Consider the following 21,340-nt stretch of genomic DNA (forward strand, 5'->3'; position numbering starts at 1 on the left):
TTCAGAGCTAACCCTCTTCGAAATCTTTTCAGTTCCCACAAGTTGCGTAACTTCCCAGTCCAAGCAGGTATGGTAACTCTACCCTCCAAACCTATGCAAGACCCCGACCAGCGTGCTAGTGATAGTAACTAGCGGTTTAATGATCTACTAACACTTTCTTCTACGATAGATTAGGCGGGAGTAAGCCCCCTGCGAATAGGGCTATGTCCAACATAGGGTCCTCGACCCCGAAGCACAATAAATTTGATTTTTTTTTTACATAAACAAAAAAATAATTTCTTCATGCTCATAAGTTTGAAGCCCTGCCGATGTCTCGCGCCTCAATCCAGCGGTCACTGCTCCCACAGATTGCACCCTTCGACATCAACTACGACATCATATCAATACCCAGCTCAGCCTTCATTCAAATGACACACCAAATAAGTATACGGCTCCCTCTTCCCCATCCCCCGACACTAACACACGACTCTCGATTGCAAGGTGGGTAACGATAATTACAGTACACCCTCATCTTCAAAGCGGAGACAGCCTCCTAATTTACAGTACAAGCAGACTATACACAACCTAAAAGCAGCTCAAGAGCACGGTTGAAGATATCACACGTCTTTCGTTATATTCTTTCGATCGACCAACCCTCCCATCCCTCCCTTTTCCCAATACACGGTCCTTCTTTCAGCGTAAACGTGACGTCGTCCAGCTTCGCCATGATTTTCGCGGTGATCACAGCCGCAGCTGGTGGTGCCCAGCTTGCCGCTACACATTTGAGCTTTCCGTACCCGAAGGCATATAACTGATCCCTTCTAGCACCGGAATGGCTAGCATGGAACCGCATAGGATTGAAGGATTCAGGATCACTTCCGTAGAGAATAGATTTATGCGCCTCTTCGACATCAGCCACATCTACAGATGGGACAAACGGCCGCTTCCACCATGGGACGTCTACGGAGCGAGTGATATGACGAGTTGGTGGGTATAATCTGAGAACCTCACTGACGATCGCCTCGACACTAGGCTTCGCTCCTGTCCCCTCGCTTGTGAGGGCACGGAACTGATCGTCAGTGGGGTTCTCATTATATGAGAGAAAGGCCTCGCGCAGCAGGCAATTGCGATTAGAATATACGGCCGTGATTGCTACAACGCGCCACATGGTCTCGTACGCGGGGATGATGAAGTTGAGTGGATTGGTTCTGCCTGGAACCCATCTAGCGATGTGGTGATTGATGTGCTCAAGCACTTCTGTAGGTAAAGCGTTGCTCGATTTGGATTGCGCCCAACGGTCGTTGATGGTTTTGGTCACGAATGCGACGTCTGCGGGGGCCAGATCTTCGATATCTGTCCCCAGCAGCCCTGCCAAGACGACACTGAGCGTGACTGATTGCGCGAAGGTGGCGTAGTCAAGGCTCTCTGCAGTGTCAAGGAACCTGTTCACGCAGGCTTCAGCAACATCAGCAACCCTCGACCACCCATCCCTCGCGCTGACGGCAGTTATTAGAGCTTTGGCTTCGTGGGTGAAATCGTCATGTACGTGTGGGTCGCTGCTGACGAACGTGCTGGAAATACCAAGCGCCTTTACCAGGCGCTGGTTGGGTATGGAGCGCGCGCGTAATAACGCGGAGATGGGGAGGTCAGGGGGACTCAACAGTGCCCGGATTGCTTGGACACTGGTGTGTACCCTTGTCCTTGGGGTCACGAGCGCTTTGGCGGCGACTACGGCGACGATTGCCGCAGCGGAGAAAATCAAGACAATACTAGTATGAGACATGTGGGGCGTCAACTGGAAGAACTTCCATGTACCTTTTCCCTTAGTATTTATCCAGGCGTCTGGTATCATCTATTCTCCGATCGCTAGCCCTCGAAGCACATGTTCGTAACCCTCTTACTAGAATCCAGAACATTCATGACTCGATGAGATTTTTCCAAAGATATATTGATAGCCGCATGGGAGTCGCATTCGAAATCAGACTTCTCTCTCATGTGTAGACGCAGCATCACATCACCTTTTGGGAGCCTTCCCTTCGTGACTGCTGTGAAATGAATTCGGAAATGTTGCAGTCATGAAAACTCTCCCTAAAACGGAGCTTCATGTGTAGGCGCAGCAAGACGTCTATGGTAAGGGTGTATTCCGCAGCACGCAGTCGTCATTTAACATGTAATTCAAGTCTTTCACAATGTTCCTTGGGCTTCCGATGATCCCTAATTCATTGAACATGAGGTTTCCTGTGCAAAGAAGCAGTCTACAGTAACTCTCGGTTTGATAACTGGTACCCCCTTTGCCAAAACCGTGGCTTTCATGCCAGGCTTCCTGTGCAGACAACGGGCCCACATGCAGACAATTTGTCTATAAACGGGCACATTCAGGACGGTGGGCGTGAAAGTCGGTGGAGTGGAGTCTAAGTGCATGAGTACTGTGACCACGGGCTTCCGCCAACGCGCCTCCTTCCTCCCCGTAAGGTATCCTATGCTCACAGGCCGGCGGTCCCGCATCCAACTCGAACTTCGTCGATCATCTGCCAAGTAGATGCACAGGCGAATCGCGCTCGCTGAGAAATCGCGGCCCTCGAAAAACAGATCTTGAAACCACATCACAAGAAGTCCGCCTTGTCTTGCCTTATCGAAGGTCCCGCTGTGTGCGGGGTACTGAACCCGAGAATCATGTATGTAAGTGATGTCTTCTCTGAATTACTATTAGCACAATAAGAGCAGTCAGGATGATGAGGACAAGAGGTACTTCCTGTGCCGTTATCAGGGAACTGTTCTTTTTTCCAGTACCGTCCCCTTTTGCATGCCCATTCATTACTTTCCCTAGATATAATCCTATGTAGATTTGCCGGTGATAAAGTGGCACTACTATTGTGCTAAAGAAGGCCAACTCAAACTTACCCTCTTGCCGTAATATATTGTATTCGTTGAAAGTGCCCATTCACTGATCTGTGTGCGAGAATACATATATCGTAGAGCTGCACTGCGGACGGCATCTGAAATCCACTGATCTGTGTATAAAAATATATCGTACGGCTGCACTGCGGACGCATCCAAATGTTATCACGATGACACTATCTTACTCCGCAGTTCGAACCGGACATACCGTGATCACAAACGTTATCAAACGCTGCGGATCATCGATCAACCCCGACCTGAGTATGTTCCAGTCAGTTCAATCCACTGCGGATTCCTCGGTCTCCTCTTCCAACCCGAAAATCGCCCATAGCACTCCAGCCTGCCCAAACGGCCTCTCCATGCCCAACAGGGTACTCGCCGCTTCATATCTGTTCTCCGGTTTCCTCACTTCCTCACACAGTTTCGCGTAGGCCTTTGTTATGCGACCCAGAGATACGTGGTGGATAGTGGAGTGCAGCGACGGTGATGATAACGCTGATAGTCGCGGTGAATGCACAACCTCAGGGCTGGAAAGCCAGAGAGAGAATCTTGCAAGAGTGGGCTGCAGCTGTTGCGCAGGAAGCACATGGGAAAGCGGATCCTGTAATTGTGTTTTAGAAGTGCACAAGTTGTGAATAAGGTACAAATGTTACCGAAGGTGACTTAGACTTGATAATGACGACGGTGTCATATAACGAGGCATCTCTGAGAATGTTCTCGTACTATATGACAGCTGAGTGGGAGCTGAGACAACATGAAGAATTAAACCCACATGCTCGTCCTCCAAAAGCCTTACCCTTTCGTCGATTTTTTCTTGGATAGTGCGACGTTTCTCGGAAGTGAACTCGAACGCCTCCAACACATTCTACTTCGATTAGCTAGCTGTAAAAAGAATGCGACAGGTGTGGAAACCTACCTGGAGATAACACCAACAATTAAGTACGAATACCGCCCGGTCCCACTGCGGGCGATACCTCGCCTTCTCCTCGGCTGCAGCGGCACACATTTCCATGGCAGGATCGAGCATCACATCTAGGATGCGGTTGAAGGTCCGTCCAGGTTCTGAAGTGGTGTCATCGAGAAGAGAGGAATCGTAAACCTGCATGATTTCGCGGAGCAGCTGGGCATGCTCTAGAATTGGGAATGGTGGAGTCAAAGATGGGTCGTCTGGGTCCTAGTGATTGCTTGAAAAAAAAGAAAATCACTCGTGATAAAGAACTTACCAAGGAGATTCTTAGGAGAGCACGACCTTGGGCCTCGATAGCATCGAAGAAGACCTTATAGCTCACTTCCGTGATTCTACCAAGAAGAATGAGAACGTACACAGATGAACTAGAGTATGCAACTCACTCGCTCAGAGTCGTCGACAAAAGAGCATCCTCCCCGATGGTGCGCCGCATCGTAAGCAGGTAGTATTGCAGTAGATTCGCAACTTTGTACGAGACTATGCTACTTTCTTGCGAACGCACAGTCTGCTGCACGCGCATCTGGGAACACACATGAAACCAAATGATTTTACAACAAATGGTAGACAGACCTTGAGCGGCACGCACAACTTCGTCACTGCAGAGTTAAGCAGTTCCTTTACCCAACCCTCTTCTTCACTCCCTCCAAACGTCCTTACGGCGCCAACCATCCTCCTCGCTCTGCCATCGTCTTCTTGCCCACCTCCAAGCCCAAACAAGCTTTCCAAGAATTCACATTCAGCAGCGATAGCCTGATGGACCCACGCAAGCATATCACCGACGTATCTGATGGGATCATGTGCGTGCAATTCAATGGGACGCGGAAGACCTGATGGGCCGCCTCGAGTCAATGCATCCAGAAACGCACTCAGCAGAGCTGTCTGGCGCGTCTGCGTCAGAAAAGCAAGAGCTTCACTATGGACAGATACGTTGAGAAGAAAGAATGAGAATCCACCGATAGTGGGTACGTACGAGAGCAACTCTGGACGCTGAGAGAGTCGGCAAATAGCTTGCTGCATAGTCGAGCCAACTTCCAGCTGAATATCGCGCCCCATCTGACGGAACTCAAAAGAACACCAGCGATATATCTTCTCGTAGCCTTGTTCAAGGTAGGAAGAAGTGGACGCCATGATGTCCAGTCTGCAAGTACACCTATTATTCACGGAACATCACTGGGATCACAGAGCGTTACTTACCCAGCTTTTGTCGGTCCGTCTTCGCCCGTCATAAGTACCCTGCAGTCGTTACGGATATGCTCTGTCTTGTTCATTGCCTCGAAGAAGCGGGGACCAATGGGGACGTTCCGAGAGGTTATGGCTTCAGCCTCTTCATCACTGAGTGTGAAGCGGTTTAGGAAGAGCATGACGATAGATTTGCGCATCTCAACTTCCTCCCTACGTTATCTGTCAGTAGAAATACCTACCGATGCACAAATATCATACCTCTCACTCCTCAGACTCTCCGCACGATCAAGCAGAGACTGGCTGGCTTCGCTGGATAACCTCAGCTGCGTCTCCGCCTCGTCACAGGCAACGCGCATGGCAGCGACGTGTTTCTGCAGCTCATCAAGTTTCTACAGTTTTGTTAGACGATTCTCGATGATACATCTGTCCAACACACACTTGATCCACTTCGCTGAATGCTTGAAGAAATTGCTGGCTTCCTTGTGCAAGTTTGTTCTCCAGATCCCGACGAAGATTCTTACGTGCCCTCGACGCAGTCTCATTTAAACCTTCCCTGTGGTCCTCGACGGCTAGCGTGATGTCTGTGTCCTCGTCGCTCCAATCATCGTCTGAGTCTGGGTTGGCTGTCTGTGCTTTGGAATCTGGTACCGATACTGTAGAATGGGTGCCATACAGTTCTGACTAGAGTCCGGAGCGCTTCTGTCGTTGCTTCATCTGTAAAATTTGTACCCAAGATTTTACGCAGACGGATTGTTATTGGATTCCGAGCCTGTGACGCAAGGAACTGGGGTGCCTGCATTTCGGGGCGAGGGGTGCAGGTGAATGATGTGCTGGAACGGACATACAGTTTCAGCTTGGCAAAGCTCTACTAGTGACTTCATCACAATTTATTTCACAACTACACAAAACTGTCTTGCACCCGTCCATCGAAACCAACACATTCATGCTGCAAATATAGCGTTCATTGGTAGGCTTCCATGAGTATACCTAACATAGAACGTAGCAAATGATAAAGTCTAATGTATCACTATCGAGAAACCAGCCATCAGTAGTAGTGTACCTCCTCGCGTTCACGACCACGCATAGATACTGGCTCCGTGCCCTTGTAGTAGATGTCCGTCCAGAGGTCCTTGGCTACTGGCTCAGGGGATTGTTTAGCCTCCTCGACAGCCTGGTCAACTTCGGCCTTGGCGTCCTTGTCGAGTTGCTACACGAATACGACTGTCAATGCAATTCGATGAGAAGCGATTAGCGACAGACCTTCAGCTCTTGCTCGGTGGCAAGACCCCACTCCTCGATGTAGCGCTGGAGACCACGGATGGGATCCTGGGTGCTACGCATCCGCTGAACCTCCTCACGGGTACGGTAGGTGGTACCGGGGTCGGACATTGAGTGACCACCATAACGGTAAGTGACGAACTCCATGAGAAGCGGGCCATTGCCTTCCGTCACCCACTTGCGAGCGTATTGCACAGCGTGCCTGGAAGCGATGATGTCCATACCGTTGACCTGAAGACATTCGAAGATAAGTAAATATTCGAGTCCCAGAAAGAAGAGAGAAAGGGGGTACTCACCTGGAGACCTGGGATCTTGTCACCACGAGTAAAGTATTCGGTGTTGGAGGAACTGCGCTCGGCAGAGGTACCCATTCCGTACTTGTTGTTCTCACAAACGAAGACAGCGGGGAGACCCCAAAGTTTAGCCTATAAAGCTTGATGAGACAGATTTCATATATTGCCCAACACACCCATACCATGTTAATGCCTCGAAGACCTGTCCTTGATTACTTGCACCATCACCGTAGAGAGCAAATGTTGCGGTGTTTTTGCCAAGGTACTTTTGTGCGAACGCGATACCAGCTCCTACAGGTACCTGGGCACCGACGATACCGTTACCACCAAAGAACGAGGGAGTGAAGATGTGCATAGAGCCACCCTTGCCATGAGACATGCCGCCCTGGCGACCGAGAAGCTCAGCAATAACGCCCTTGATGGTACCGCCACGCATGACAGCGAAGGGGTGACACCGGTAAGCAGTAATGACGCGGTCTTCAGGCTTGATACCATACTCAAGACCAACGGAAACAGCTTCCTATGTGTATAGTCAGCAATACTGTGTTATTCAGGCGAGAACACTAAATACCTGGCCAATAGCCAAATGACAGAAACCACGAACAAGCTTAGCCTTATAAAGGGCATCGGCAGCCATTTCCATCCGACGCATTGTTTGCATGTCCTTGTACATCTTCAGAAGCTCATCCTTTTGCACCTCGACCTCAAGTGAGGGAGTCTCGCATTGATATGAACGGAAGGATTCCTCATGGAGCTTCACTGTAAAGGGTTTTGATTGATCCTCGATGGTATCTTGCAGTTGAGTGGTGTCCGCGGACGTCTGTATGGATCGCGCAAAGGCAGGCTGCGAAAGGTAAACACAAAGTCAGTTTTCTCATCGGACACAGTAGGGAGCTTAGTTAGACTGACAATGCGGCGAACAGCAGGACGGAACCGTGCAAGGGAGGCCATTTATGAGACGGGGAGGACGATGAGAACGAGGGTAAGGAAAAGAGAAATGGACGTGTCTGAACCGACGAAGGAGACGCGAACTTTGACCTCCCAAAAATTGAATACGTAATTATTCGGGCTCGCGCGGAAGGAAATCGTGAGATGTACAGCCACGATCCACACCATAATTCCAGGAATAATTCAAAAATGGCCGCCGGACCGACGTACTCATGATAGCCTTATGGTGCGATATCTCCTAATATTTTGCACTAGGTTGTACATGTCTTGAAGCAGTCTAGTGGTGGGCACTTAACCTCTTGTGACTTTTCCTCGCGAATTATTCAGGTTGTTTAACGTGTGGGCTCGTCAAGGGTGTTGTCAATGGTGAGAGTCGTCGTGCGCCATGTGAGTATGCACACCAGGCGCCCGCCTCGGGAGACATTATATCAGTCATGGGGTCGACGGGATTCCCTAGCTTGTCTGGGTGCCCAGAAAAATGTGCCATCGATACATTCAAACACAGTAGCACGGCTGATAATCACTGAGCCTTGATGCCTCCACAATTGAAACTAGATGATCCATTGCACAAACACATCACAGGGCAGGCGCCGTCGATATATAGAGTCCGCCTGAGAGCAAATCTATGCATTATATATGTTCCAAGTCTAATGACCAAAAGTCAACCCGCGTCCTAGGAGCCGTACAAAACATGAACTTACTTTGCGCCACAGGAGGCCCCAATGGTCATTGATTGGTCCGTCAATACCCCATGCCATTCCTCTGAACCACCAGAAGTTTCCGACGATCAAGAAGGCACAGATACCGAAGGCAACACGCTTTGTCTTGTCCTTCCAGCGTGCGGAGAAAATGAAGTGGTCAAGAAGGTGAGCGAGCATGAGAACGGAGAAGTAGAGAGTAGGGAGCTGATCGATTGTGGGTCAATAGAAGCTTTTTCAACTTCAACATAGACACGTACATAGTGATGAACATATGTGACACGGCCCATGATAAAGAACGGGACTGGAGAGCGACTTGTGAGTCCCTAAAGTGAACAAAGATATTCAGACTCACAATAATGCAAAAACCATCCAAAACCAGCAATCTTTCCGACATACAAGAAATGATCCCATTGTTCTGAGATGATGAGTTAACACATACTTGCGATATAGGTGGCGAGTGAGCTTACGGGGAGTCATATCGACGTACTTGCGCTGCTGGCGCAACAGGTAGACGCCGAGAACAATAACCGAAACCATCAGGCTGACAGTGCCGCCCCACCAGATCACAGGTGTGCCAAGAAGGTAGTACTTTGGTTGATGGTCTCCCCAGCCACACATCCTGAGGCCTAGCCGCATCCAAGGCCAGTCGCTGGGACTCGACGCAAGTATATCTTCCTTGTCGGGATCAGGGATAAGTGCGTTGTTGGAAGTCATCATGGCCACATTAAGATGCCAGAAATCACGGAGGAACGGGGACTTGTAAAATTTCGCATCGCCAGGAGGCACTTAAACGCCAACGTCAGTGTTACATTGAAGAAACAAGAACTGCGGCTCACATCGGTCGTTCCAGTGACTCTCCACGTTCCAGTACGTGTGAATGTCCTCTGGGTCGTTCTCCTTGGTGCAGCTGACTTCAAGCTGCTTGAAGCCCCACTGAGGTAGGACTGCATTCGCAGCGTACAGGTAGCACCCTAGAGCCTGGTGTTTGAACCTCAATCTGGTTGTGAGTGAATGGATTCTCGACACGTGCTCCTTGGTTCCCTGATTGATATCATCGACGACCTCGACCACCCAATTGTCGTGGAAATCTCCAACAGTCGAGTTACCGTAGCATGAAACTTCATTGTTGAGCTTCGTCACGGGTGCTGCCACCGAGTGCGAGTGCAAGTTTCGCGTCGTGGGTGCATGCTGCAAGCGGATGACGTCGCCATCTTGGAGGAACCGCAACTCGCTGTTTGGGTTGTATTCAGGCTCTTCCCAAGTGGGAAGGACAGTCCACTGGTTGTTATCATCTTTATAGTGATAGCAAGTAACCTGCTGCTGAGTTGAACCGATGGGATAAGTTTGAACATGGGAGTGCAGGAGACCTCCACCCCACCCCATGCCTTTCAAGGTGATTTTTGAGCCAATTGCAATTTCTGGGATCTTATCAGTGATGTTCCGATTTACACAAGGAGTCAAACCAACCCCGCGGATTCTTGCCAAAATCGTTGCCGACAAGTTGGGCTTGGAATAGCGAGCTCATCGTAGAGTCGCCAGGACCCGAATGATTTAGGATCAGAAAATGCATTTTGAAGGACCACATGTATACCATGATCGGGAGGACGATAAGGCAGAGCACGCGAGCTGCCCAGTGTCGAAATTGATCCCGCTGTCGAAGGTATCAGCTTATAGGAGCAACGTCATAAAAGTGATAGGCCTCACATTAGACATGCGAAGATCACCGAACTTCTCCCAGAGATCCTCGATGGTGTACAAGCCAACCACAGCAGTCACGAATAATCCAATCCATTTGACACTGAGGCACATCAGCGAAGGCGCATTTAGGGAAAAAATGTATCAGACCTCGTCACACAGCCGATGGATGCACCTGTAAATGCAAGCCACATCCACCAGTCGAAGGAGAATGATCTGTTGCGAGCGTCAGTATTGAGCTGCACACACGACGCGTCAAACACATACTGGTATTGTTGATTGTGAAATTTGGTGAGGAAAAAGACCGTGGTGAAAGTGAAGAAGAGAAGCATAGAGTCCAGTAGAATAAACCGCGATATACACAACCAGGCAACATCTGCATGCAGAACATGAAGCGCCAGCGGCTTTTACTTGCGAACATGACACTCACCACACAGAACCATGAGCGCAACCAAATGACAAGACCATGAGCTCATTCCCAACTCAACTGCAGTATACCACCCCAGCGGAACCAAAGCCACACCAAAGGTCGCCATCATGACCCGCATGGCCACATACGGGACATTTTCATTATACACCTCTCCGCTTTTAAACTCGAACTGCCCATTGTAACCCGATAGTAAACCCGCAAGGCCGACAAGCATCTTCCCAAGCGGAGGGTGGACATCGAAATAAAACTCGCGTTTGAGGTAATGCGACCCAAACTTGCCAAAGTGCGCCTCGTCCCAAACAACGGTATTGGCATGACCTATTTTGTGGAAGCGGGTCCAGCACGAGAGAAGAGTATAGATGACCGGCGGGAGGTGCTCTAGGTTCTGAGATATGAACTCGCTCTGGGTGAGCGCTCAATGTCAGGATGCGCAGCAGGTCTCAACAGTGGTAAGGGATACGTACTATCGAAGTTGGAGGCGGAGGCGGAGGCCTGTGAACACGCCCGCTACTGACACGGCCCTTGACAGGTCTTAGTTTTGAGTACACGTCCTTCCCGTCGTCGTCGTAGTGCATTTCACTTTCATGCTCATCACCGCTCATAAACCCGCCGCTGCTGCCGGGCCCTCTAGCTACCCTTCGCCTTGTCGACGTATCCTCGTTCATGTGGTGTAACGGCAACGATTCTTCGTGTTTGTAGTTATTAGAGTAAGATGAGTGGGTGGTAGGATAAGGAATTTCTTCAAATTCCGAAGACGTGCGTGGAGGCGTGCCGGGTGGTGTACCAAAGTCTATTTGGACTTGAGGGGGTCTCATCTGCCCTTCCTCTGTTATTTTTTTGATCGAACAAGGCCTATGGAGCCTTTGGGAAGTTGGTAGTCTTGCGCAAGTGATGCGCTAGCCTCCGTTCACGCGTTCTTGAAGCGTCGCAACCAGAACTACCAACCAGTGTCGAACCAGTGCCTGAAATCTATTGATGTGACACGTGAGGGTCGCGGGTACACAAAACCTACTATTCCCTAAATGTTAACTTTCATATACATATACAGAGAAGTTTGCAATAATTAGAATAAAAGCACAAGTTCGTATCGAAGATATGACCACAAATACTTTTAACGACAAACGATAATACCAACTACAAAGATCATTCAAAAGCAGGCAGCAAGTGCGTGCACATTTTATACGTGTCGCTGGTATTGAGCTGTGATCAAGCCGTCAGACACAAGTAGCAAACACGGAGACACGGAGACTACTTACCAGAAACCATAGCGTGGTCACGCTCGTACGGCTCAAGTGTGATTTGTTCAATAGGCTTGAACTTATTTTCTCGTAGTTTTTGTACTTCCTGCACAAAAACGGCGGAAGGCGCTGCTGTCGAATCTATACAGCTAGCCTTGATGGAAATGACCACGTGTCCACCATCTTTGAGGAAGAACTGCGCATTGTGGATGACAATCCGCGCTTGATCGGGTTGTGCAACGTCTGCGAATATAACATCGACCGTTGACAGCAGCATGCGGTATTTGTTAGGAAGGCGGGCATCCTCCACGATGGCTATAAGAAATTGTGTTGACCCCAATTGCAGATCACGACTTTGGAAACACTCACGAATGACATTTGTTCGCTTTTTTGCCATGTTGATCAGATCACGCCCTGACCGTGGTGAGAATTCGACAGCATAAACAACACCTTCCTAGAACTGCGTTCAATACCAGAGTTGTAACGATGAAGATGAAGAACGTGACTCACGGGACCAACAATATCTGCTACGTGACTGACACTCGTGCCGCTAGCAGCACCGAGGTATAAAACTTTCTTTCCAGGTTCAATGAAAATCTTATCCATACCGCCCAATACACCCGCCGCCAGCTTACTCCGGAAAGGATTCCATACACGATACTCGACCTTTGTGTCTTCGACGCCACCTTCGATGGATATCCGCTTCTCGCCATAAACACTTTCTCCAGGGACAAGGTTCTTTGTGACAAGTAGGTGGTCTTTCCCCTTGGCGATGAAGACACCTGGATGTCTATGAGGCTCGAGAATGACTTTCGCACCGCCCCTGGCTCCACCACCGGGGCCTCCACGACCTCGGCCACCACCACCCCTACCTCCTCCGCGACCTCCTCCACCTCGCCCGCGACTTTCAAAGCCTCCACCACGACCACCACCTAAAGAGATTGATCCAAAAAGATAAGATAATAAAGTGAAAAATCAACGTACCACGACCGCCTCCTCTACCGCCTCCTCTACCACCTCCTCTTGCTGCTCCTCCCCGTCCACCACCACCACCTCCCCCGCGTCCGCCTCCTCCTCTACCGAATCCACCGCGATTTCCTGATGCTCCTGCAAATCATAGATTAGACGAAGAACCCTGTCCAGAGGTTTTGTAAACAGTAGAAAAGACGTGAACATACCAAATGCCATTAAAAGTTGTGCAAATGACCTTGTAGCTTGGTCTTCAAAATTTTCGCAAACCTTGGTTTTCGATGTTTGTCCTTTGTTGGCAACTTGTGTGACTTTTCGTCACGCTCGCGTATAACTCACACCTTCATCACTCCTGGCCGAGTTCCGGGCCTGATATCAGGCCTTCGACTTCGACTTCATCAGATGCTGCGGTGTTTTTCAGACATGTGGCTGTCTAGCGGCATGAACAACGAAGTACTGCGAAAAATGCCTTACAACGTCTTGTGATACCACGGTCCGTCCGATTCCACCGGGTGCACGGCCAGTTCACAGCACTTCACATTTTGGGTCGTCCTCGTTCAACTCGCTTAATACTTCAAACCAACCCTCTAAACTGACTCGCTGGAGCAAAAGCTGCAGTTCTATCGAGATGTCGATGTCTTTGATATTTCTAACCTATTGTTCCGAGGCATACCATTGACTCACGAGAAGTCGGCAAAACAAGTTGCGGAGGGGTATGAGTCGTTGAGGGTTGGACGTTGATTGAGGGCACATTGGAAGGCACATTATAGCGATACACCTGCCGAGTACTTATGTATGTCTGAACCTAGTTGGATGTGCCAATTTCCCATGCCAAAACAAATTAGCGCGTCGAGCGTTGGGCTCCCCCTGGCCTTACTTGTGTTCATTGAGCAACTTTCATTCGAGACGTTTCTACCTATGGCCTGCATCATCTGAAGGCATCATATCGCACTCGACTCAATCTTCGAGTGCTCGATGAGCAAGGTTTGTGAAATTCCCCAACGATGATCTCACAACAACAAAGCAACTGACAACCTAGCTGTCGAAGCCCCCTCCAGGGGTTTTCCATGTCCGAGTCTGCATGTAATACCGACTCAGCAGCTGTCCCTAAAGGTCGTGTCGAACGAAGTGCCAGACAGTTTGCATCTCCCCTTCGTCCCCCGATCAGACTGCCGTACACACCAAAGAGCTCTGTGCTGAGCTTCAATGTACAAAACAAATTGTTGCAATAGTTTATTATTATGAACGTGACATGGAGTGTCGATAGTGCTCGGCACCTTGCACGAATCTGGTCGTATCCATTCTTTCTGTGCCTTTCTAGCGCACAGCGCCTCTGAGATTCGTTTCACGATCATTCAAAACTTGCCCCATAGGCGTCCCAGATGGAGGTGCCGCGCCAAAACCATCAATGCAACAGCGAATATAATGGTGCCACCTGAACAAGATCAACGTTCACTCAAAGATCGCGTGTTGATAGACTTGCCTGCATAATAACCTGCCTCAACAAACCCCGCTGTCGCAGTCCTGACGGCACCTGATATTGGGGGACCTGCAAGGCCTCCAAAAGCAATGAGGGACATAAACATTCCCACTCTACGCCCGGCATCTTCCATTGTTCCCATTGCCACGACAGGTGCGGAGAAGAGAGATACATATCCTCCATAGGAGAATCTGGATAAGGTGAGTTGGTAGCTAGCTAGGCTTAAATGTGACGCGTACCCGTAGATGGCGGCTATTGCAATGAGTTGGGATTCATTTTTAGCAAATGGCCAGGCGAACGACATAATTCCCGATACAATCGTGTAGGGCACCATGACGTTGAGTGCGCCTGTCAAAGTACCAACTCATCTTCCAATCATCCAAAGCTGTAGACAGTGTAGACATACCGACTTTATCAGCCATTAGGCCAGCCAACAAACGTCCAAACACAGATGTTGCATTGGCGATAGCGATCAAATAGAATGCAAAATCTTTTGGGACGCCAATTGCTACGGCGCTCACGGAGAGGTATGTGAGCACTGGTTAAAATATCAGAAGGCACAATGATGATCGCAACGATTATACCTGTGTAAAGTCCTAAAAGTGTCATAATTCCGGAAATGCAATAGGTGGTATATGCTTTGTTGCGGAATGCTTTGAGATTAAAGAGTCCCCCATGAACATTGCGGGGTGGAAGCCGTCGTTCTAATAACTGGTGAAAGTGCATCGGTCAAAGATCCATCCACAAGTGCTGACGAGTCACGACATACTATGTTGGCCATCCCCAGGGTAGCCATCAGAATGAAACCAAATACACGAACTGTCCATTTAAATCTGAAATTGTATGAACGCACATGAATTGTCACGCAATTGGTCGAACGAACCCGATTAATGGAATCAAATTTTGTGCCGCTACAGGAAACACGGTGCTACCGCACGAAGTCCCGATTGCGGCGACCGACAAAGCAAGGCCACGTCTCTTGGAGAACCAATGTGACACAATGACGAGAGTAGGGCTAAATATGATACCGCAGCCCACTCCCACACCGAGACCTTGTGCGAGAAAGAACTGCCAGTATTGAGTGCATTCCGCGGTTAGGAAGGTGCACGCAACGATAACGCAGCTAGCGACGAAGCACGGTATCTTGAAGTATCCTAGATCAAATAGTCGTCCCGTCGCAAGTGCTGGAAGATACACGAGTGCATACTAGCAGGATCCGTGAGCTACGCAAGCTTACTGGAACTCGAAATAAAAAACACCTGAATAGAACCGATCCATGCTCTGGAGAGGGTAATAGATCAGCCACAAAATCACATCAGACAAACCTAAAACCTTACATAGTCGAAGGAGAAAGGTGGCGTAGTAGATCTTCTTCGTAGTACGCTTGAAAGACCTGTAATATCGTAGGAACTGCAAGTGCACGATTCAGACAACAAAGCCTACTTACACCCCATGAATTCACAAAACCAAACCTGGTTGAATCTATTGAGTCAAGTTGGGAAAAGAAATCGAGAACAGCTTACGTAGAAAACGAAACTAATGCGACACTGTAATTCGAAGACGTCAGTGACTATTTCAACGAATTAAACGTGTACTTGCGCAAAAACCACAAGCCATGCCCTGAATCCTCCATCCGGTGCTTCACTAACATGTGTTACAAGCTTCCGAAAAGACTGCTTATCCAGTGTTTCCTGGTCATTTGGAGTGGTTGCTCTTGTCTTCTCATCGCAAGACAAGTGATGTCTGTCTTCAGACGCAGAGTCAATGCCCTGCAGGGCCTCTATACTTAGTGACTTCTCGGACATAGCCTCTCCTGCCAATACACAGAGAAGAGGTCAGAATCAGGAAAAGCAGGGGGGAAGGAGCGACTGTATTAGTATGTTCAAGTCATACTGCCGACGTTGTGTACATATAGTATTCTCCGGGACATGTGGCCCATTGCTACTGCCTATAGCAATTTGCAAAGCTTTGAGGGCCGGTAAGTGCTTTATTCTGTTCGTCAGCTGTGATGTGATGACGCACACCAATGCAAGCATCAGAAATTTGTAATTCCCGCTAGCTCCAGGTAGAGTGTCAGTTTTTCCAATCGTTTTGGCAGCGAATTGCTTCGAAGGGTTGCCTATTCGTATCCGGATCTCGGAACAAAATGGAATCATGCTTCTCATCGTGATTCCCGCTACCTTCAGGTAGTGGGTTTTGGGTTGGTTTTGGGGTGTCAGGTTTTCTGATCGTTTTGGCAGGGAATTGCACGATCCCTCTTCGTACGCCCGCATCTTATTCGAAATTTACTTTGTCATCATTTATGCTTGGTGCACGGTGCCGGGGGCGTGCCTTCGAAATGTCGTTCTTCATGATGTTGAAGGATGATCTGGCCCAGTCTCCTGTGGTTTGTCTGCACCTGCGTGTGTTTCTTTTAAAAGATTCTTTAGCTCTAGTGCATTATGCACGACGACGGGGTGGGGCGTACCTTGAACATTCACTGGACATGCTGGCCTTCGCCAGTCAACGGTAACACAAGCCCATCGTATTTAGTGCTTGCCAGTGAAATTACCCATACAATTTCAAGGCCGGACTTAATATTAAGTTAGTGCGACTTCTTATGACTCTCTTTCAGTGAAAAATCGTGTCGGAAGTTTCAGAATTCGGGTCACTCCCAGTTGGTTCCATAAACGCCCACAATTTCAAGTGCGCACTGGCAACCCCGTTGCAGTCAACCCAGTGGTTTGCGTCAAAGTTGAGGCGGGTCGTACTATAACAAATCATGCTGGGTAACCGGGTTATGCTGAGAAAGCCAGCAAGTGCAATTACTATTTTTGGTGGTTTAACACTTCAAGAGGTTCAGACCCCGTCCTACCCCGTCATGATCGTGAAAGTTTATATAGTTTTAATCTCAAACCACTCGCTGGCGCTTTCTAGAATAACTCAATGGATGGTCAAATCGAATACCATATAGCCTTCAGTGAGGTTCCAGGGGGCGAGAAACGGGACAATAACTTAATACCTCATATATAAATCGGCAGAATGGCATGAATATACCAGCACTGGTACAGTCGCTCCGTCCCCCCCGCTTTCCTCTTTTGATTTTGACCTCTCCGTATATCAGCAGGTCAAGTTATGACTGGCAAGAAGTCACTTAGCATAGAGCTCACTGAATTTGTGCCTGAAGCCTTACCGTACGATGGGTGGAAAACAAGAGCAGCTCTTCCGGACGACCATGAATCACTGAATGAAAAGGTTTCTCAGAAGCCTGTGATAGTACCTGTTGCTGGAGCACCAGATGGAGGATTGACCGCGTGGCTGGTCGTTCTTGCGTGAGTGCACGATAAATTATTTGAAATAGTCACTGACGTCTTCAGATTCCAGTGTCAATTTAGTTTTATTTTCTACGTGAGCTTGCTCCGTTTCTTTCCCTCTCAGCTCAGTTCAAGAAATTCCACCAGGATTGGGTTGGCAAATGCATGGGGTGTAAGTAAGGCCCGGCATCATATATTCACAGTTCCTACAATCACCCCCTTCAGGTTTTCCAAGCGTATTATGAAGAAAATCTACTAAGTCACACCGCTCCTTCGACTATGTAAGTTGCTTGGTCTGTTCGATGCAACCTTGTAATCGATTTATGTGCACTTTGGACTCTCCAGAGCGTGGATCGGTTCTACGCAGGTGCGTCAGTTGCTGCTAGTAGACCTGCGTAGCTCACGTGTCCTGCTGGTAGTACGCGCTCATGTATCTTCCAGCGCTTGCGGCAGGACGACTGTTTGATCTAGGATACTTCAAGATACCGTGCTTCGCCGCTAGCTGCATTTTCGTTGCGTGCACCTTCATAACCGCGGAATGCACTCAATACTGGCAGTTCTTTCTTGTGCAAGGTCTTGGCTTGGGAGCGTCCGGCGGTGTCATATTTGGTCCCGCAATTGTTGTCATCTCGCATTGGTTCGACAAGAGACGCGGCCTCGCTTTGTCGCTCGCCGCCATGGGGGCTTCGATTGGCAGCACCGTGTTTCCTGCAGCGGCGCAAAAATTGATTCCATCAGTCGGGTTCGTTCGCCTGAGCATGGACAATTTATGCTCCCTCATACAATTTCAGATTTAAATGGTCGATGCGTGTATTTGGATGTATTTTGGCTGCTACCCTGGGGATAGCCAACATAGTATGTTGTCAACACCTCTGGATATCCCTTGCTCTGACGCATTTCCTCGAGTTAATGAAACGGCGACTTCGACCCGCCAATGTTAGTGGGGGACTCTTCAATCTCAAAGCATTCCGCAACAAAGCATATGCCGTCTTTTGCATTTCAGGAATAATGGCATTTTTAGGCCTTTATACAGGTATGATCGTAGTGGTTATCACTTTGGCTTCCTGATGTTTATAACGGATTTTACCAGAGCTAACATACATCTCTGTGAGCGCCGTAGCAATCGGGGTCTCCAAGAATATTTCATTCTATATTCTCGCGATCGCGAATGCATCATCTACATTTGGTCGTGTGTCGGCTGGCCTAATAGCTGATAGAGTCGGTAAGTCTGGACAGCTTTGGACTATGATGACACGAGTTTATATTTGATAGGCCCACTCAACACCATGGCAGCTTTCACCGCTGTAGCGGGAATTACAACAGTTGCCTGGCCATTTGCTAAAAATGAATCCCAGCTCATTGTAATAACCGTCATCAATGGGTATGCGTGGCACTTGTTCATAACTAGCTACCAACTCACTCGATTCAGGTTCTCCGCAGGGGGATATGTAGCTCTCTTTACTGCGCCTGCCGTGGCAATGGGAGAGATCGAAGACTGCCGGGCGCCGAGTGGGAATGTTTATGTCCCTCGCTGCCTTTGGAGCTATTGCAGGTCCTCCAATATCAGGCGCCATCAGAACCGCATCAGAAGGGTTTGTTGACGCAGGATACTATGCAGGTACGTTTATCGAATGAGGGGTCTTCGTGTGAATGTTAATTTTGACTAGGTGGCATTATTATGTGTGCTGTAGGATTGCTACTTTTAGCACGATACCTACACCTCGGACGCTTACGGGGCAAGTGTTGAATGATCCATCCAGTGAAATGGATCAACAGCTCCGGTATTTCCGTTGCAGAAGAGATTATGGATATGACATATGGGCGCTGCGAACTACGAGTCACTTCTGTACGTTGAAACTAGGAACAGAACTCCTAGTTTTTCCAACGTGTTACCTCTATAGTGGTACAACTGCCTACTCTCTCCTAGACAGATCATAGACGGCTTCGACGACTGGCTTTTCTAATATAAGGTCTCGACTCATATTTGGGTAAACTCAAGGAGATTGACAGCTTCCGAGTCGTCCGCCTGCGGATTATCAGATTATTGGAGGTCGTATGCTAAGTCCTGTCCTGTCCTATCCTGTCCTGTCAAGATCTGTCATGTATTGCCCAATATGTTGCAGTAGTTCGTCTGGCAATTCACAAACATGATCATGAGGATCAGAGTTATTGAGGATGTGGATGCCCGCTCCACACTCAAATCGAGATCTTATTCATGTGACTGCTGGGGAAGTGCAATCGGAAGTTGGGCGGTCTTTTATCTCGCATTTGACCGAAACCTACCCTTTAAGATTCCTCACGCCTTTTGCAATGAATGGTGACTAGGTGACCGGGTTTGGGGGGGTCCATTAAAGTTGATGGTCGTCCAATTTGACCTGCGACAGTGTCATGATATGACCAGGAGTCGGGGAAACACGGAGTCTATGAGGGTACTGTGGGGACGCACAACTCACACTCGGGAGAACGTATTACGATGCATGGTCACATGATTCATAGGTTGCGATAAATAGTACAGGAGCACAGGCAGTGTAGGCTCGCTGCTCACGTTGGTGGAGTACAAAAAGACTGATTCCTGCTAACCAAAGGTTTCACCCGAGAATCCATGTAGACAAAAGCAACACTGGGAAAGCAGGAAATGTAGGCGACGGCGGAACTTTCTTTGCAACAACAGCTTTCTGTACCACAGGGATCGGCACCGATCTTGCTACTCGGGAACCCGTAGAAGAACCAGAACTACACGCCCACGGGGTGTTCCGCTGCTTTTGGCAGAACGCAGGTTGAGAGGGACCTGCGCGAGCCGGGAGACTGTCTGGTGGTCGTGGCGTTGGAGCATGAGCTGAATTTGTGCGGGATGACGAAGATCCAGCCGCCTGCGCGAAGACTGACGCACACCGCGTGGCAGATGCCGGCATAGCCCAATCCCACTACTTCCTGGGGTACGAAGTCGGGAAACTACTGACGTTGCTGCGATCTCGCTGTCAGATCTACCGCAAAATACCTCAATTTTGAATCCATTCCAAGAAGAGAGCAGATTGGATTTCTTCTTTTCTTCGTAACAAGTCGACGACAGCATTGACAATACCCGCAGCATGATCTAAATTTCTGGTAAGAACGTTTCATATAGTTGAGACGGGATCGCGGGCGATCGATTCGTTGAGACGGAATCCTCGGATAGCAGCCCCGTGTCGAGGGTCTCAGAAGTAGATTAAGGGATCATGTCAGGAGTGTAGGAAGAAAACAGCGCATCGGGTAAGTCGTGAATATCGCTGTTGTTTGAGGTTCCTACAACACCTCACCAGCTTCAAGAGTTGGCAGGTGGATATAGCGAAGCACCTTGCAAAACTGTACAGTTCAGTATCCTATTAAGCGCTCTCAAGCGCAAAGCACGGACATGACACGTCTGTGGTTGACGTTGCACACTGATACCAAATAATATTTGACAGGCTCTACACAGATCCAACATATTGCTGCATCGTCTGTGGTTTCTGGAATCTGTAGCAGACGTGACTTCGTTCTGAGTGGATTGACTGGCAACCTGACTGGCAACGTTGGGGTCATTTGGTGCGGCTGCACTTGCAAGCTCGAATCTTTGCGGCCTCATGATTTACTACCCTCTCCGCGATGACTGCTTTGACCTGTGTCCGCCTAGCTTGCTGCCGCGCTTGTTTGATAGGAAGTCTGCGTGTTTTCCATGATGTCGATGGTCTCGAAGAAAATGAAACGAGGAGTCCTTGTGCGGGATCATCTCGGGAAGGAAGAAAACAGCGCATCGGGGGAAGTCGTGAATATTGGCGTTTGTCTGAGGCTCCTAGAAAATCCCACCAGCGTAGGTGAAACTAGGAAATCCGTAACGCACCATGCAAAAGTGCAGTCCAGCTTCTTGTAAACCGCTCTCGGGCACCGTGGAGCGCAGATATGCCTAGTGTTGTTGGCAATACTGCGCCATTGCCAGTTGTGCCGGCACTTGGTCAAAACTCAGCTCAACCCCC

At 49.0% G+C, this 21,340-nt stretch overlaps 7 protein-coding genes across 7 annotated transcripts; 1 reads left to right on the forward strand and 6 right to left on the reverse strand.

Annotated features, from left to right (window-relative positions):
• Nucleotides 1–328: 328 nt before the first annotated feature.
• Nucleotides 329–1,762, reverse strand: EDB91DRAFT_1332577 (uncharacterized protein; the record flags this gene model as incomplete). The annotated part of the gene is made up of 1 exon (XM_041325402.1): nucleotides 329–1,762. One exon carries the CDS (start codon nucleotides 1,760–1,762, stop codon nucleotides 611–613), a length of 1,152 nt encoding a protein of 383 aa, XP_041184698.1. The 3' UTR covers nucleotides 329–610.
• A 967-nt stretch (nucleotides 1,763–2,729) lies between these two features.
• EDB91DRAFT_1262464 (oligomeric complex COG6) lies at nucleotides 2,730–5,825 on the reverse strand (the record flags this gene model as incomplete). Its single annotated transcript, XM_041324427.1, has 12 exons — nucleotides 2,730–3,478; nucleotides 3,531–3,599; nucleotides 3,650–3,742; nucleotides 3,794–4,051; nucleotides 4,101–4,176; nucleotides 4,228–4,364; nucleotides 4,415–4,757; nucleotides 4,815–4,982; nucleotides 5,039–5,236; nucleotides 5,285–5,415; nucleotides 5,465–5,614; nucleotides 5,700–5,825. 12 exons carry the CDS (start codon nucleotides 5,823–5,825, stop codon nucleotides 3,155–3,157), a joined length of 2,073 nt encoding a protein of 690 aa, XP_041184699.1. The 3' UTR covers nucleotides 2,730–3,154.
• A 64-nt stretch (nucleotides 5,826–5,889) lies between these two features.
• On the reverse strand, nucleotides 5,890–7,671 carry EDB91DRAFT_1094897 (mitochondrial pyruvate dehydrogenase E1 component beta subunit). The gene is made up of 6 exons (XM_041316902.1): nucleotides 7,507–7,671; nucleotides 7,169–7,441; nucleotides 6,800–7,117; nucleotides 6,601–6,729; nucleotides 6,287–6,535; nucleotides 5,890–6,233 (listed from the first exon to the last, which is right to left on the reverse strand). Exons 1-6 carry the CDS (start codon nucleotides 7,546–7,548, stop codon nucleotides 6,072–6,074), a joined length of 1,173 nt encoding a protein of 390 aa, XP_041184700.1. The 5' UTR covers nucleotides 7,549–7,671; the 3' UTR covers nucleotides 5,890–6,071.
• A 102-nt stretch (nucleotides 7,672–7,773) lies between these two features.
• EDB91DRAFT_1094898 (glycosyltransferase family 39 protein) lies at nucleotides 7,774–11,328 on the reverse strand. Its single transcript, XM_041316903.1, has 12 exons — nucleotides 10,836–11,328; nucleotides 10,372–10,774; nucleotides 10,209–10,317; nucleotides 10,092–10,157; nucleotides 9,951–10,044; nucleotides 9,714–9,897; nucleotides 9,083–9,664; nucleotides 8,714–9,031; nucleotides 8,599–8,661; nucleotides 8,504–8,547; nucleotides 8,247–8,450; nucleotides 7,774–8,192 (listed from the first exon to the last, which is right to left on the reverse strand). Exons 1-12 carry the CDS (start codon nucleotides 11,184–11,186, stop codon nucleotides 8,169–8,171), a joined length of 2,442 nt encoding a protein of 813 aa, XP_041184701.1. The 5' UTR covers nucleotides 11,187–11,328; the 3' UTR covers nucleotides 7,774–8,168.
• Nucleotides 11,329–11,338: 10 nt separating this feature from the next.
• On the reverse strand, nucleotides 11,339–12,886 carry EDB91DRAFT_40380 (Fibrillarin-domain-containing protein). The gene is made up of 5 exons (XM_041327141.1): nucleotides 12,788–12,886; nucleotides 12,594–12,716; nucleotides 12,120–12,541; nucleotides 11,628–12,063; nucleotides 11,339–11,571 (listed from the first exon to the last, which is right to left on the reverse strand). Exons 1-5 carry the CDS (start codon nucleotides 12,795–12,797, stop codon nucleotides 11,549–11,551), a joined length of 1,014 nt encoding a protein of 337 aa, XP_041184702.1. The 5' UTR covers nucleotides 12,798–12,886; the 3' UTR covers nucleotides 11,339–11,548.
• A 1,030-nt stretch (nucleotides 12,887–13,916) lies between these two features.
• On the reverse strand, nucleotides 13,917–16,142 carry EDB91DRAFT_40459 (MFS general substrate transporter). The gene is made up of 11 exons (XM_041327146.1): nucleotides 15,658–16,142; nucleotides 15,582–15,605; nucleotides 15,506–15,530; nucleotides 15,396–15,451; nucleotides 15,318–15,339; nucleotides 14,942–15,264; nucleotides 14,828–14,891; nucleotides 14,643–14,769; nucleotides 14,465–14,596; nucleotides 14,298–14,406; nucleotides 13,917–14,249 (listed from the first exon to the last, which is right to left on the reverse strand). The coding sequence occupies exons 1-11, from the start codon at nucleotides 15,861–15,863 to the stop codon at nucleotides 14,024–14,026; spliced, it is 1,314 nt and encodes a 437-aa protein (XP_041184703.1). The 5' UTR covers nucleotides 15,864–16,142; the 3' UTR covers nucleotides 13,917–14,023.
• Nucleotides 16,143–16,911: 769 nt separating this feature from the next.
• On the forward strand, nucleotides 16,912–19,315 carry EDB91DRAFT_1332581 (MFS general substrate transporter; the record flags this gene model as incomplete). Its single annotated transcript, XM_041325403.1, has 15 exons — nucleotides 16,912–17,102; nucleotides 17,162–17,369; nucleotides 17,422–17,445; nucleotides 17,499–17,523; nucleotides 17,577–17,632; nucleotides 17,697–17,718; nucleotides 17,771–18,093; nucleotides 18,143–18,206; nucleotides 18,258–18,384; nucleotides 18,442–18,573; nucleotides 18,624–18,732; nucleotides 18,781–18,860; nucleotides 18,904–18,969; nucleotides 19,112–19,197; nucleotides 19,253–19,315. Exons 2-15 carry the CDS (start codon nucleotides 17,173–17,175, stop codon nucleotides 19,313–19,315), a joined length of 1,374 nt encoding a protein of 457 aa, XP_041184704.1. The 5' UTR covers nucleotides 16,912–17,102; nucleotides 17,162–17,172.
• Between the last annotated feature and the right edge of the window lie 2,025 nt (nucleotides 19,316–21,340).

This window comes from Suillus paluster, assembly GCF_016628075.1.
Source record: "Suillus paluster strain FC165 chromosome Unknown EDB91scaffold_1, whole genome shotgun sequence".
NCBI lineage: Eukaryota > Fungi > Basidiomycota > Agaricomycetes > Boletales > Suillaceae > Suillus > Suillus paluster.

What these genes read in the sequence shown, in the direction of transcription:
- EDB91DRAFT_1094897 (XM_041316902.1), bottom strand. Translation starts at nt 7,548, where the DNA reads ATGGCCTCCCTTGCACGGTTCCGTCCTGCTGTTCGCCGCATT. An exon ending in ACAAGATCCCAGGTCTCCAG is followed by an intron (nt 6,536 to 6,600) that starts GTGAGTACCCCC and finishes GAATGTCTTCAG; the next exon opens with GTCAACGGTATGGACATCAT. An exon ending in CCACCGAGCAAGAGCTGAAG is followed by an intron (nt 6,234 to 6,286) that starts GTCTGTCGCTAA and finishes GTATTCGTGTAG; the next exon opens with CAACTCGACAAGGACGCCAA.
- EDB91DRAFT_1094898 (XM_041316903.1), bottom strand. Translation starts at nt 11,186, where the DNA reads ATGAGACCCCCTCAAGTCCAAATAGACTTTGGTACACCACCCGGCACG. An exon ending in TTTTGGCAAGAATCCGCGGG is followed by an intron (nt 9,665 to 9,713) that starts GTTGGTTTGACT and finishes ATAAGATCCCAG; the next exon opens with AAATTGCAATTGGCTCAAAA. An exon ending in GAGTCACTGGAACGACCGAT is followed by an intron (nt 9,032 to 9,082) that starts GTGAGCCGCAGT and finishes TTGGCGTTTAAG; the next exon opens with TGCCTCCTGGCGATGCGAAA.
- EDB91DRAFT_40380 (XM_041327141.1), bottom strand. An exon ending in TAGCAGATATTGTTGGTCCC is followed by an intron (nt 12,064 to 12,119) that starts GTGAGTCACGTT and finishes ACGCAGTTCTAG; the next exon opens with GAAGGTGTTGTTTATGCTGT. An exon ending in TGACCACGCTATGGTTTCTG is followed by an intron (nt 11,572 to 11,627) that starts GTAAGTAGTCTC and finishes GCTTGATCACAG; the next exon opens with CTCAATACCAGCGACACGTA.
- EDB91DRAFT_40459 (XM_041327146.1), bottom strand. Translation starts at nt 15,863, where the DNA reads ATGTCCGAGAAGTCACTAAGTATAGAGGCCCTGCAGGGCATTGACTCT. An exon ending in GCATGGCTTGTGGTTTTTGC is followed by an intron (nt 15,606 to 15,657) that starts GCAAGTACACGT and finishes TTCGAATTACAG; the next exon opens with TGTCGCATTAGTTTCGTTTT. An exon ending in GTTTTGTGAATTCATGGGGT is followed by an intron (nt 15,452 to 15,505) that starts GTAAGTAGGCTT and finishes ACGATATTACAG; the next exon opens with GTCTTTCAAGCGTACTACGA.